General features: G+C 44.6%; 1 protein-coding gene across 1 annotated transcript in view; it reads left to right on the top strand.

The window, feature by feature from the left end:
- LOC144754167 (E3 ubiquitin-protein ligase TRIM39-like) overlaps positions 1-13462 on the top strand; it is an 89656-nt gene extending 76194 nt beyond the window's left edge. The window contains exon 6 of the mRNA XM_078641749.1: positions 12709-13462. Coding sequence (XP_078497875.1) covers positions 12709-13220 — 512 coding nt within the window. The 3' untranslated portion in view covers positions 13221-13462. The remainder of the gene's footprint in view (positions 1-12708) is intronic.
- The last annotated feature ends 2426 nt before the right edge of the window (positions 13463-15888 follow it).

Genomic DNA, 15888 nt, shown 5'->3' with positions numbered 1-15888 from the left:
TGCAGTACATAATGCAGGAAATTGACATGCAGTCCATCTCTTTGTGTGGGTGTGCAACTCTGATCATGCCTCTGTCCACAATTCTTCATTCTCAGGAAGTGGCTTAGTCAAACGAAGGTGTACTCAGCCTTCCTGCTCCATCAAAGTATAGGTGATTTCACACAAGATGCATACACTTGGCGTTCCATTGGTTTCTGGAGGGAGGGAGAATGAGAGATAGGAGAGCAGTAGAGGAAACGGGTAGGAAAAGGAAGGAGATCAGTTCTGACTACTAGTAAACCCTGTTGATAACTGTAGGGTCTGAATAAATACAGGACTCCTCCCAAAGTGGGTGTGCTCCTCCCATCATTTAATTAAGATCTACTCACACATACATTTGGTCCTAGTTAGGCTAGCCATGTAAACGACATAGATTTGCACAGGAAAAGCTGGTAATCGTTCTCTACATGGTTTGATCAGCTGCTACTAGTCGTTGTCTTGGCCGATTCATGGGGCTGGTCGTCGTTTTGAGTGTATCCCTACCACACATCAGTGAGACACCTTCCGAATCATGTACAGCACCCATCAGGAGACTTGTTACCCGGATCTCATGTACAAGAAAACGCGTGGAGTCGGTCACTTGAAAGAGAGATCTACTGAGCTGTGACCCTGGGCCCAGAGCACTGCTCAAGGCCTCGCACATGGTCACAGATGATCTTAATGGTGATATTACATCACTATTGACATTTTTGATGATATCACTAAAATCATGTTTGCTGACAGTGGGAATATTGCTGTTTAATTGAGTGACCATTGCAGGGACATCTACATGTTGTGGTAGTGCAACCTTCTCGCTCATTTTAATGTCTGATTATGTGTATTGGTGGAGTTTCAAAGACATCAATCATTATTGTTGACTGCAGCAATACATTGTTTTGATTGTTTTCCATGCTGCCTTAAACACTGATCTTGAATAAGGGAATAAACAGGGCATTTTCTAGTCAGCCTAAGACTTGCTACCGATCGTGTTTTCACACTACTGCCCCATGTTTAACAACACTGAAGGGAACATTTTCTGTTGAGGTACAGTTTTTACTGTTCATCACTGTATTTGTGTTCGAAAGAAAAGCTATTAAAATAAAAGTAAATATCCCATCATTCAACACAAAATACCATTCCACATAATTCCACTCATAACACACAATCTCACTCCACATAGTTCCACTGCACTCAATACCACATAATTACTATCTGCATAATTCCACTGCACGCCATGCCACATAATTCCACTACACAAATCCCCTCGACACAATTCCGCAACTAAAAATTACAATCCAACCCACATAATTCCACTACACAACACATGCATACACACACATAAAATGTGTTTTACACAGGTGAAGCACATTGCCATTTACAATGCCAATAGCTCTAACTCAAACAAACGCGAGACCTATTGCATTTCCAATGCTTGTATTGAATGTTCCCTGTAAGATGAATGAATGAATATACAGCTACATAACAAGAGCAGCTTTGTTTTTATTAGATCATTAATGCTCATAATATTTGTGCAAAAATGAACCCCTTTGTGGTCGATGCTAAAACAAATTCAGTTTGGGATGGATCCCTAAAGACATTTACTAATTCAGTGACAGCACGGCATGTAATGCGGGTTTACCCATCGTGAATTTAAAGGCCCAAACAGCAATCTTTTTTATTTTGATATCTCTATCAGTAGTTCATATAAATAATATAACAGCAGTGACACGGTGTCACACAAGGCCCTTTTCCGTTTCTCGATAGCGCATGGTATATTCTCCTAATGGGAGCTTCTTTGTTATTCACATGTAAGGGACTTAAAGCTTGAGTAGATCATCACTGCCATTTGCTTTCACGCACACAAAGCACTCCACAACGCCGGCCCAGCCCACCTTAACAGCAGACTCAGCTTCTACACCCCCACCCGCCAGCTCAGCTCCGCCAGCCTCGCCCTCGCCGCTATCCCCGCATCCAACGAATGACCTCCTGCGGCAGATCCTTCTCCCACCTCGCCGCCAAGACCTGGAACACCCTCCCTACCCACATACGGCAGACCCAAGACCTACTCGCCTTCAGAAGACTCCTCAAGACCTGGCTCTTCGAGCAGGAGGAGCCCCCCCTCCCCCTCTGCGCCTTGAGACCCTCACGGGTAAGTAGCGCGCTCTACAAGTACTCTGATTGATTTCAAGGTGCCCCAGCACTGACACAAGTGCACATAACCCGGAAACATCCCACAAGGTTCGTCTTCATTGTAGACATGTGTTGCAGCATTTTTTGTTATTTCTTTTTTAATACAGGTGATCAATTATACATAATATAATACTAATTATATATAAGCTTACAGAAATGGCAATAGCGCTCGCTAAACACTTATAAGGTCCTAAAGGCGAGACCTATTGGCTATTCCAATGCTTCTTTTTAAAATTGGGTAGACTTGACCAGACTGACTAGCATGCGATCCACTCTTTCCCAAAATGTGACTTTTTGCTATGTGCTTTCCTAAGCCTCTGACGCTGTCTTTTAGTCGGTTGTGCGATGTCTTCCAGTGGGTCGCACCTTAATAAAGTATGGGTAATATGGGTTACTGGTTTTCCCAGATCTATACTAGTTTTGCGAGGTGGACAAAGCAGAGCGACACCACAGCTTTCAGTTCTTCTGTGGCACCTGCTAGTTAACGACCTTTCGGCTCCACCTCGCTGCTGTTCCGAAATTACTTCACTCGACTCCACTGTAACCTTTCCTAATTGTGTTGTTTTTTTGGCAAATAACTTTATTTTTTGAGTCAACTTGTGCCCTCTGGAATGTAGCTTTTGTATTCAATAAGTCCACCTAGATGTCTGTCTTACTAGACTGGTCTGTTAAGGCTTCGATGACAGTTTGAAATGAACTAAGCAAAATATCCCATGTATTGTTGTTTTCTCCCCAACAAGGGGAGTGGCGGTCCAGTACTTCAGCTTGTAGAGAGATGTCTTGAGACAGTGATAAGGGAGGGCCAGCCAGAGGTATTCCTTCTCCCTGTATCAACACAGGCTTTGCCTGTGGCTCCACCTGTGAGTCAAGTCAAGTCAAGTATACATTTGTATAGCGCACTACTCACCCAGAGGGTCTCAAGGCGCTTGAGGGAGGGGGGAAGCTTTATTTATCAAATATCCAAGTTTTTAGTTGTTTTCTGAAGGAGAGGTGGTTCTGTGTAAGGCGGAGGTGGGTGGGGAGAGAATTCCAGGTCTTGGCCGCTAAGTAGGAGAAGGATCTTCCTCCCATGGTGGATCTTTGGATGCGTGGAATTGCGTCGAGGGCTTGATTGGACGATCGAAGTTGGCGGGTGGGGGTGTAAAAGGTCTCATCCAATCGAGTCTTCTTCCCATTGGTAATTTACTGTTTTGTTCCCTGGACAGGATCCTTGCCGTCCAAGCCTGAAAGTTGAGGCTTAAAGCTGTTATCGTTGGAATTAAATGGTTGGTGCACCTCAACGATCACTTGCCTAACCTTGCTCTTTGTCTGGACAGTGTTTGGCTCTATTACACATTTAGCCGCCAGTGGCCCAGTGGAATTAAGAACCAGTCCCTCAGGAACTTTATCCAGCACAGACTGCAAAATCTCTAAGTCATTCTGACTTCAATGAGCCCAACACCTGAGTTTGCCTTCTCTCCATGGCTTGGAAGCTCCTTTTCCCCAGTCCTCCCACCGGAAGGCAGGTTTTTTAGTTTTAATTTCTGCGGAGGTAACAGATTTTAAAGATATCTTCGGAGTTTTGGGTGTTATTTCGGAAAAACCAGGTTAAAATGCACGTAGCAGGCTTGTAATCCACTTGCCTCGTTGTGATAAGCAAGTAAAGCAGTTACTGGATTCTTTAAAAAAAACAAATTTCGTCTGCATTTTCCCCCTGTATTATTTGGCTGGTAGTTTGAACCTCTGCTATAATTGAAGGAAATCCCCTGCTTGTTCAATCAATCAATCAAATAAACTTTATTCGGTTTCACAAAAGTAAACCATAAAAGGCCCCCCCTTCTTGTTTTGTTATAGCCTCTGCTTGCGTGGGTTTCATTTTTTTTTTATATCAACCAATTGGAACACTTTTGTCTACGCCGAGTAGTTATTTGCTCCGCTCCTGTTCTTCCTGAGCTCATAGTGGGACTATCAACCTCGCTATATGAGTATCTAAATTGACGCAGTAAATATAATAGCCGTCATGTGGTGAGTACCTTCATGGGTTTTCCTCTTTATGCGCTGTCAGGGGTTTAAAGATTACACTGCGCACCCTACGTAACCACAAGATGGTTACTTCAACACGCAAAGTAAGACACAAGTCTTTGCCCCAGCAAGGCTACTAGTGGGAGGGTTTTTTTTTCACGGTGGCACTGATATGTTGGATGGTCTCCTACAGGTGCGGACATCCGAAGGAGCAACCCGCACCGGTCTTGTGCCAGCCGCTCCCGCGCCTCTCGGAGATTACTGCAGCACTGGCCTTACCGGCAATTAGTGGCGTAACGAAAGTTGAGGGTGCCTCCCTGCAAGTTACATGGAAGGGACACATTCCGCATTTAATCCGGAGCTCTCAGGCCTGAGTACTGTGCTGAGGGGCCCCCTGCAGCCCAGGTTCCCCCTGCACCACAGGGGCTGCGTAGGCCTTTGTTATGCCACTGCCTGCAACCACCTGCCTCCTGGGTTCTTAAGTATAATCCCCAGCTCTAGTTGCTTCCAGTGTCACTCACTTCTTGTTGCCCCTGTGTCCTCGCCGGTTCACCAGCCGCACTCCTTGACTTAGCCTGAATATCCCAGCTGCAAAGGGGCTGATGCTGAGCGGAGCGAGCCTGAGCGTGGTAAATGTCCCACGCAGGGCCACACTACCGCTACTGCTGCCCACGCCAGTGTCTTGCTGCTGGAGCCCTTCTGCTGAGACCTCTCTGCCAAGGGACCGCTGGGACCGCACAGGCAACTTCCTCTTCGGAGCGGAGCCGTGGGGTGCCAGCGCAGGCTGGTACAAGCTCTGAGCTCCAGCAATGCACCCAGACCGGAGTAACGGCCGGAGGCTCAAAGGAGCTGAGCCTCTCCGATCCGCTCCTGGGATTGCGGTGCGTCCTCGTATCACTCGTGTCACTCATTACCATCTAATACAGTGCACTGACTAGTACTGTATACCTTCTAGTAGCTCTCCTACTCTGTACCATATATTATATAGCACTGACTAGTACAGTGCACCATGGAGTAGGTCTGTCACTCTGTGCCATCTAATTTAATGTACTGACTACAACAGTTTACCTTCTAATCGCTCTGTCACTCTAGCAATTTTATGCAGTGTATGGACTAGTACAGTACACCTTCTAGTAGCTCTCTTACTCTATCGTCCAATGCAGTGTACTGACTAGTACCGTTTACTTTGAAGTAGCTCTGTTGCTCTGTACCATAAATTATATATTACTGACTAGTACAGTACGCCTTGGAATAGCTCTGTCACAACTAATGCAGTGTGCTAACTAGTACTGTCTACCTTGGAGTAGCTCTGTTGCTCTGTACCAACTAATCTGGTGTACTGGCTAGTACAGTTTACCTTTCAGTAGCTCTGTCACTCAATACCATCTAATGCAGTGCGCTGACTAGTACAGTACACCTTCGAGTAGATCTGTCACTCTTTACCCTCGAATGTACTGTACTGACTAGTACTGTATACCTTCTAGTAGCTCTCCCACTCTGTACCATATATTATATACTACCATCGAAGGCAGTGTAATGGGTAGTACTGTAGACCTTGGAGTGTGTATTTCATTCTTGGCCATCTAATGCAGTGTACTGACTAGTACAGTGTACCTTCCAATAGCTTTATCACTCAGTACCACCCAGTGCAGTTTACTGATTAGTACTGGGTATCCTGGAGTAGCTCTGTTACTCTGTGCCAGGTAACGCAGTGTACTGACTAGTACTGTATGCCTTGGAGTAGCTTTGTCACACTGTACCATCCAGTGCAGTGTACTGCCTTGTACAGTACTCTTTTAGTACCTCTGTTACTAAGTGCAATCGAATGCAGTGTACTGACTAGTACTGTATACCTTCTAGTAGCTCTCCCACTCTGTACCATATATTATATACTACCATCGAAGGCAGTGTAATGGGTAGTACTGTAGACCTTGGAGTCTGTATTTCATTCTTGGCCATCTAATGCAGTGTACTGACTAGTACAGTGTACCTTCCAATAGCTTTATCACTCAGTACCACCCAGTGCAGTTTACTGATTAGTACTGGGTATCCTGCAGTAGCTCTGTTACTCTGTGCCAGGTAACGCAGTGTACTGACTAGTACTGTATGCCTTGGAGTAGCTTTGTCACACTGTACCATCCAGTGCAGTGTACTGCCTTGTACAGTACTCTTTTAGTACCTCTGTTACTAAGTGCAATCGAATGCAGTGTACTGACTAGTACTCTATACCTCCTAGTGGCTCTCTCACTCGGCACCATCTAATACAGTGTCCTGAACAGTGTTCCCACGAACGTGCGAGCTTAAGCGCGCGCGCACATCAATGCCCCCGAGCGCGCAGTGCTGTATGAGTGGCCCGCACACACATCCCGAGAGCATTGGCGCTGCCACTGCAGTGCGAAAAACGGGCATTTCAAACTTTTCAGAGGAAGAGGAATTTAGCAAGTGCTCCCTCCCAAGGAGGGAGCACTTGCTAAATTTCTTTTGTTTACTAGAGGGCGACTGTGGGGCTCATTGTTTTCTTTTGTTTAAGTATTCGTGTTAATGGCAGAGCCCTTCAGGAGCTGCGATTAACATGAATGCTTTAAAAAAAAGCAAACAATGAGCCCTATAGTCACACTCTAGAAAATGAAAGAAATGGAACACCAAACACAGCGTGTGCTTTTAGAATCACCTAAAAGCCCACGCTGTGTTTCTAGACTTGCTGCATTTCTTCTCTTAACAGAGCTGAGTTGCCGGGTGATTGTGTGCCTTTTTTAAAGTGTTCATGTTAATTGCAGCTCACGAAGGGCGCTGCCATTAATATGAAAATGTTAAGAAAGGCCGCAGCTGCGCTCTAATAAGAGAAGAAATGCTGCAAGCCTACTAACGCGGCATTTGTTGGTGCCTTTAGCACGTGCATTTATCTTGTTTTGTAAGCTGTTGTTGCAGCCTAAGCTGCTTGCACAGATTTATTCCTGTGTTTTTGTGCTGTCCTGTTCAGACAGAGTTAGCTCTGTCAGTGCAAAGTGGTATATATTTAGCAGCCCGGGAGCAGTAATTTAATTTCTCAAAAATTAAAAAATGCTGCCAAAGTAGCACACTCTGCATCTTCAAGCAGCTGTTCTGCATCTGTACTGTAACTCTAACATGATCAATTGTTATATAGCAACACATTTTCCCCAAGAAGTATATGCAGAAATTTTAAAGTGAACTCCAGCATCCACAGAGGCCTCAATTTCACGTGTCTCAGTACTGGGGCCCTGGTTATTTCAAGTGATTAAAAATGATACCCTGTGAAAGCGCCAATGACATTTTTGTCCGCTGTAGTAGAGATAAACTTGAGATTTTAATGGTTATGGCATGAAAATCTACATGCCTGTGTATATTCGGGACTTTGTACCTAAAGCTATTTATTTGGTTACTACTAGTATGTGGGAAGGCACTGACTATAACAAGGGCCTTGTCACACATCAATGGATGCTGTTGGCATCCGGTGACACAGCAAATGAGCTGTAGGATTGAAATGACTGATGGACGCATTCTGATTGCTTCCTGTGTGGGCAACATACTAAGAGGTAGAGAGCATTTGATTGATTGAAGACAAAACTATAGATGTCCCTGCGCCAACTCTATCCTGCATTTTATGTTCATTTACTTTGGTTATTGGCACACAAAGTGTCAGTAACTTATATGGAACAACTGCTCACCAAACTACAATTTACAACCAAAGACAAGTATTAATCACTGGCAAAACAATACATTTACCCATGGACAAAAACACCAAATCACATAATTCAACTCAACAACACAACACACAACACAGCACATACATCAAATCCCTACCACAAAATTCCACATCATGCCACAAAATTCCGCAGCACACCACATAATTAAACTCCACTACATGCCGCTCCACAACACTAAAAAAAAAATCCATATATATATATACACACACTCCGTAACACACAGTCCCTCTCCACATTATTTCAGTACACTGAATACCACACAATGAATAGCCACATAATTCCAGTACACAAGCCCACTCTACACCCCAATATTGCACGCCACACAATTTCACAACTATCAATTCCAATCCAACCCACATAATCCTACTACACACTACATACATACATACACTCCATAACACATGGGTAAAACACATTGTCATTTACAGCGCCAATAACTTTAACTCAGCCAATTGCGAGACCGGTTGCATGTCCAATGCTTGTTATTGACTTTTAAACCAGTCAAGTACAATCATAAAAACAACCCATAGAGGGCATTACATTCTGATTATATGACCATGCAACCATAGACTTAGCCCTTAATGCGCACTTTAAGGCCTATTATACCTTCTTAGCTCGAGCCTGGAGGCAGCGCGCATGCAAGACTACTGTAGAAGAGTATGACAGAGAAGCAGCGTCCCACTCTCCGCCCATATTTTTCATTGGCTTGTGTCATTGTCTTTCCTAAATGCTGCCTTCAGATTCATTAATAGGCTTGTTTGTCCCTCCTTATTACAGCGTTGTCTTCATTTGTAACCTCCCATGGGTACTGGCCCCTTTACTTTGGTTGTTACATGGAACCTGTTATTTTGTCTGTAAGCACTATATACTTAATTGAGTTTCTCTTACTGCAGGCTGGAAATGCGCTGCACTTGTGCACTTGTGATCTGGTTGGTACATGTTCTGTGCAGTAGGCAAATTAGCCCTCTGCGCTACCTTTCCATGAGTCAAAACTTCCACTTGACAAAACTCCATCTCTCTCTAGGACATTAATCACCGGAGTTATCATGTCATTTTTATTGTTGCCTGAAATTGCTGGAGGCCAGGAAGGAGGCAGCAAGTGCTTTTAGAAACATAATATATTTGCAAGCATGTCACCCCACCCGAAGTCAGCTCCCGGTGCGATCACACAGCCCAAGAGCCACCTTGCTCAAGAGTCCTGTGACCTCGGTGACTGTCGCGCTAGTGTGTGCTGCTTCATAGGCCTGCCTGCAAGACTGGCGGTGAACTTCAGTCTGGATTGTGGATGACAGGCCTTTAAGGTTAACCCACATTTGCCACTGTTAGGGGTCCACATGCTAGTGCTAAGACACCAGGGCTTCTAAGTTGTAGCAAGGCAATGTGCTCCCTCAGGAGAGTGGTCTGGTTGACTGGTCATGAAGGCTGAACCTGGTTCCCCAGTTCCAAATTCGTCAGCTCTGACCATAGTGCCACATCATCTCTTCCACTGAACACCATACTGCCCCATTGAGAGAAATGTGCGCTGCCTTCAGCTACAACCCAATTGTGCCCCGCTATAAACTTCTGGATGTGAGACAAATAAATTACGCATTTGACAAGAGTAATATGCTGCCTAAGAAAAAAAGTAACAAAATCATGGACAAAGCAAAGACTCATAGGTAATGCAAGTTTAAGTAAAGCATGTGAAATGTAAGTAGGAATAACAAGGTTACCTTAACGCTTTTACATTAATTTATTCAGAAATCAGTGAGTGCTTTTCCCAGTGGCACAGCAGAAGTGGACACTGTCCTGGTCTTCTCTGGGCAAGAAGGAAGAGACAGAGTCCTTTTCCTTCTCTACCCGCCCCGCCCCGAACTGTCATGAATGCCGAGCCGGATCTGTGTGCCTTGGCTATTTCTGCCATCCTGTGACGCATGTTTAAAATAAAAAAACGGGGAACGGAACCTTTCAAATTAATGAAGTAGAGGCAGCCGTGCCCTGCCAATCCCTCCCACTTCGACCACTGCATGTGTGGTGCTTATAGGCAGCAAGCAGACTACTTCAAGGGTTAATACTCGTCTTGCTACTAGAATGGCTGAGCTAGAGTTCATGAGGTGAATCAACATGAATGGACAGAGTCACTACAAAAAAGAAAAGGAATAGGATGAACATAGTTTGTTTGCCAGTGAGGGGAGAAAACCCCGGCAGAGCTTCATTTTCATTCTATTGCTAAAAGATGTTTAATTCCCTTCTCTGTGCAGCATGCAGAGTATTTTAATGAAAGCTCTACTTTTTACTCCTGGGGTAATGAATCACGAACACTTAGAATTACCAATTCCATTCCCTTTCCCTGAAAACCTAATTCTTGACCCCTGAACTGATGTGTTCTCAACAGCATCAACCGTGTGACAAAGCAGTAAGACTGCGGGGCGCCCATCCTTGTGGAGCAGGTGGGAGCTGAGGTATGGGTTGGGTAATGACCGGAATCTCCCAAAGTCCACTTTCCCAAAAGAAAAAAATTTGTTTTTTTAGAGATAAAGCAAGGTTTATTGACGGTGAGTCTAGTTAAACAACGATGATTGGAAAAGTGTGGCAAAGCAGAATATTTCCAAAGCAAAGTGTTTTGAAATATATAAGCGATTATTGCTTTAAACCCAGATCATACAAACAGAATGTCTGAAAATATGGATTATAAGCAGTTTTTAAAAAAACGCCTCCTACCTCTGCCGGTCGCACTTTAACACTTGTGACAATCAAGTCTCGGGATCAAGTGACAAGACCAGTACTGTGCCTTCGGTTCATGAAAGTACACATGTTCGAAGGGCACGTCAGGAGCTGAGAAGTTGACTGTTTTGTCAACAATCTCTGTCCAGGCTGATTCGGGGGCTTAGGAGAGAATGGGTCCAGCAGGCTGTAAACTATAACATCCTGCGCAAGAGGCTCAGGTAATGTGACTTCTTTGCTGGAGAGTGCGGGAAGGCAAAATCAAGCCGCCACCCGCCGGTGTGTCCAATCTTCGAAGCATGTGTGTGCTTCTGGTCACCAAAAGGGTAGTGTGATTGTGGGAAAACAGCAGGCAAGACCCGCTCCATGGATCACCCACGTGTTTGCTGGTAACCCCAGAGTAGACTCGCAGGAAGGCTGATTGGGGCACGGCTAATTGATCTGTTAATTTCTGGCCTGCCTGCTCAGTGCTGTTCATGAATATTCTATCTCTGACGCATAGCATTTCAAATTTGAAGGCGCAGTTGCATGCTCATATATGTTAGACAATTTTAGTGTGCTGGTACTGCCTTCTTAGCAGTATGCCTCAATTACAGTATTGTCAGGGGGGCGCGAGAATGCGTGACTAATGCATTTTAATTTGAAGATGTGGACACTAGCATTAAAATGCGTTAATTGAAAGCTTGATGCGGCCCTACCCTAACCCACCCCTGAAACTGAGAAAAATAAAATTATAAGAACAACTTTATTATAATTTTATTTTTCCTACATTTGTTAAAGTTTTCATGTTAATCGCAGCGCCCATCATGAACTGAAATTAACATGAAAACCTGAACAAATGCACACAATCACCCCGCAGCCCAGCTCAATTAAGAAAAGAAATGCAGCAACATAGCTGCCAAGTTTTCAAATTGCTATGTGGGACTGTTTCAAACAGGCCTTAACACCGTTCACGTGGATTTGTATGTGAGGAAATGCACCGTCTTTTCGCTTTTTTAAGCAAAAGTTTGGAGTGATATTTGGCGCTATACCCACACGCGTGGTCTGGTTACTGGCGCACATTGCCTTAGTTGCAGCGCACAAAGACCTTACACTACCGCACACAGAGGAAAAAATTAGATGGAACATTGGTTATGACTAGTACTGTATTCCTTCTAGTAGCTCTCTTCCTCTATACCATGTAATATAGAGTACTGACTAGTACAGTACTCTTCTTGCATCTGTTACTGTGTGGTAGTGTGGTGTAGTATGTGCTGCGAGGTGCAGTGTAGTGTGTAGTAGAATGCCTTGTCTATGTAGTGCAGTGTGATGTTCAGTGTAGTGTGTGCTCTAGATGAATGTGCGCTTTAGTGTAGTGAGCGGTCTAGTGCTGCGTGCTTTAGTGTAGTGAGCAGTGTAGTGCTGCATGCTTTAGTGTAGTGAGCAGTCTAGTGCTGCATGCTTTAGTGTAGTGAGCGGTCTAGTGCTGCGTGCTTTAGTGTAGTGAGCAGTCTAGCTCTGTGCGCTTTAGTGTAGTGAGCAGTCTAGTGCTCCGCGCTTTAGTGTAGTGAGCAGTCTAGTGCTGTGTGCTTTAGTGTAGTGAGCAGTCTAGTGCTTCGCGCTTTAGTGTAGTGAGCGGTCTAGTGCCTCACACTTTAGTGTAGTGAGCAGTCTAGTGCTGCATGCTTTAGTGTAGTGAGCGGTCTAGTGCTGCGTGCTTTAGTGTAGTGAGCAGTCTAGCTCTGTGCGCTTTAGTGTAGTGAGCAGTCTAGTGCTCCGCGCTTTAGTGTAGTGAGCAGTCTAGTGCTGTGTGCTTTAGTGTAGTGAGCAGTCTAGTGCTCCGCGCTTTAGTGTAGTGAGCAGTCTAGTGCTGTGTGCTTTAGTGTAGTGAGCAGTCTAGTGCTTCGCGCTTTAGTGTAGTGATCCATCTAGTGCCTCACACTTTAGTGTAGTGAGCAGTCTAGTGCTGCGCTCTCTAGGGCCACGTGCTCCTTCCAAATGTGGTGTAAATTAATCATATGTAAAACAGAAACAGTAATTACAGCCTTTCTTTGTGTGATTAAATCTATAATTGTGAATCTCTTCTCTGCAGTGATGGTGACTCTGGATCCTGACACGGCTCATCGTGAGCTCCTCCTGTCTGAGGGGGGGAGACGAGTGAGATGGACGGGCACAGCACAGGCCCTGCCGGACACCCCCAAGAGATTCACCCTCTACCGCTGTGTGCTGGGGAGCGAGGGGTTCACCTCCGGCAGACATTACTGGGAGGTGCAGCTGCTGCAGGAGGGGTCAGGGTGGGAGGTGGGGGTCGCAGCAGAGTCTGTGAACAGGAAGGGAGGGATCACATGGTCACCTGAGGGGGGAGTCTGGGCTGTGGAGCGGTGGAAGGGTCAGTACTGGGCTCTCACCTCCCCTCAGACCCCTCTGGCCCCTCATGAGAAGCCCCTGAAGCTGGGGGTGTATCTGGACTATGAGGGAGGGCGGCTGTCCCTGTACAATGCTGACTCCATGGAGCTTCTCTACTCCTTCCCGCAGGCCCCCTTCACACAGAGGCTCTTCCCGTTCTTCTGGCTCAGGGGAGGAGCGGAGCTGAGGCTGGTGTGAGCCCCTCCCCCCAACTGTCATCTACAGTTCAAAGAATCTTCAAACACCAACATTCCAAATAATCAACTTCACAACGACCCTCCCACATGTTGCCATGACAACCAGAAGCCTCATGTGAAACTGACTGCTTCATATCTCTTTTCCTTGTACATTTTTTAAAACAAGGGCAGGAAATGTTTGCTGTGTGAATCATGCACCAGACATCATGTAACATATGATAAAGTCTCTGTAAAATTCAATAATGTGTATTTCCTTCACACGTGGAGCTTTGACATTAATATGCAGATTATAGCGCTGCGCTGAGAAGTACTTATTGAAAGTGATTGTTTTTAAACATGGCCTTGAAACCATTCCTGCCCCCGCCCAACAACCGGGATATTAATAATGACCTCAGACGCAAGACAGTTGTCACGTGAACCCTGTATGTAACTCAGATTCAGGGCGGCTTTAGGGCAGTGCGACCGGTGCAGCCGCACCTGTGCTAACCTGGGAGAGGCACTGTGTTCAGAAATAACGTTGGGTTTTAAAAGCACCTGCTGCTTCCTTGTGTGTCCAGCAGGTTTCAGGCAACAATAAAAATGTCAAGATAACACAGGTGATCAATGTTTCTGCTGGAGGGAGATCGAAGTTTTGTCTTGTCACAGTTTCAACTCATCCTTAAGTAGCGCAGAGGGTTAATATGCCAGCTGCAAAGAACGTGCACATGCAGAACACAGAACGTTAATCCTCATTGGTTTGTGTAACATTTCCTATAGACTGATTTACTCATATAAGATTCATTGCCTGTTAATGTGTGTTTGTTGTAAAGTGCTCTGACACCCACGAGTTGGCATGAGAAGTGCTACAAAACAAAAGACATGTGTATGAGAGAGGGGCTGTACAGAGATGGGTGCCACTGTTGGAAGGTGGGAGTGAGGGAATATTTGGAAATGGTGGTCATGGGCGGAGGGGCGCAAAGAAATATTGTCACACCTGGCGCCTCTAACTCTAAAGCTGGCTCTGCCCAGATTCTTTTAGATCCATTAATTCACACGCAATTGTTTTTTGTAGCGCTGGTATTCTAAACTCACGGTTTTGAAGGTGCTTTAATATGGGATGAGGAAGAAAATGGACGATCGGTGAAATCAAATATTTTTCTAGGATCACAAAATTTGGTTACGCGGTGAAGCCGCAATTAATCCAGGTGTTCTAGTTTCCCTTTGAACAAATTACCTACTAAATAGGTATCTATTTGTCTCTCCTTTTTACCTTAAATGTTAATGCTTTTGTGATCCATCATCTATGAATTAAGCTGATATTTCTTTGCAAGGGTTTAAAACTTCTTTCTGATGACAGTGTTTTTGTAACGTGAGCATGACGAGGCCAGTGAAGATATATCACAATACAGAACTATTTTAAAATATTGCAGTTTCTAAACTGCAAAGATTCCATCACAATTACAGACCATCATGTATAAGTTGTTTTCTTGTGAAACGTCTGCCCTGCTGCACAAGCCACTATTGTAGCTTATGAAATGTGTATTGTTCAAAGATATGCAGATTATGTGAACAATGTGCAATAATGTTCTATTCCAGCAGCACAAATACAACACAATAGCCTCCTGCAGGGCTTTCAGGACTCCACAAACATTTCCAGGTCCTGCAAACATATTAGGTAGAATTAACTTGTCTGCAACATTTTTTCCAGACGTTATTGTGTATTTACAGGCCATCCTGTATTAAAAGCAGAATCTATTTTTGTCCTGAAACTTAAAAAATATCAGCTAGATGTGTGACACTGAGAAGTAAATCTGCCTTTCAAGCCAACATCACGTGCATGCTGAGACTGAGATAACAAGGTACTTAATAGAAAACCTCAAACTACAAGTCCCAAAATGCAAAGTGCTGTTGATACAAAATGTCAGAGGTTGGAGGGGTCACTGAGAGTGAGATTTTGACACCAGGTCAAGCAAAGCAGAATGATTTTGCTATGAGTTTTAAATGATGCTTCCTGTACGACAGGAATATTGTGTAACGCTTGTCACCTCTTCATCCCTTCAGGGGTTTCTGCTTCTTAATATCCTCGTCTTTGCTTCATGGAGAATGGATGTAATTCTTGTCTCTTGAGTAAGACGTGGGCTAAGTATGTTCTCTTTCAGCTTTAGTGTCATGACGTCCTTTTATAAGGTAGCTCAGTAGGCTGAGGCACATCTGCGAGACCCATGATCCAGACGTCCCAGGTTAGACTCCTGGCAGGGGCTTCTCAGACTTTCTAATGGTTGCACAGTATTGTATCATTTATATAAACCTTCATGCTGTTACCAATGGCTGCAGCTGACGTCACTGAGAAATGGACCTCCAAGGCCTAGACATTCATTTAAGATCCTTATGAATTCTGGGCTTGTAGTTTTGGTTTACTTCAGTACAAATATTAATAATATCAGATTTAAAAGAATTTTTACTGGTGATAAATTAATATTACCACCAAAACATTTACAAAAACATACTAAACAGATCAATTTCCGATGCTTGCAATTGTCTGACTTTTTTCAGGAGCTCTGTGTCAATCTGGGGTAACTGGACTCAAACTATAACAAAGTGAACCTGTTACCACTGGTTTCAGGGGGCTTCACCTTACTGTGGGGTCCAAGACTGAGCACTAAGTGAACCCCTCACCCTTGGACACTCAA

The sequence above is a fragment of the Lissotriton helveticus genome, chromosome 5_1 (assembly GCF_964261635.1).
Source record: "Lissotriton helveticus chromosome 5_1, aLisHel1.1, whole genome shotgun sequence".
Taxonomy (NCBI): domain Eukaryota; kingdom Metazoa; phylum Chordata; class Amphibia; order Caudata; family Salamandridae; genus Lissotriton; species Lissotriton helveticus.
This window is presented reverse-complemented; position numbering and strand designations above follow the sequence as displayed.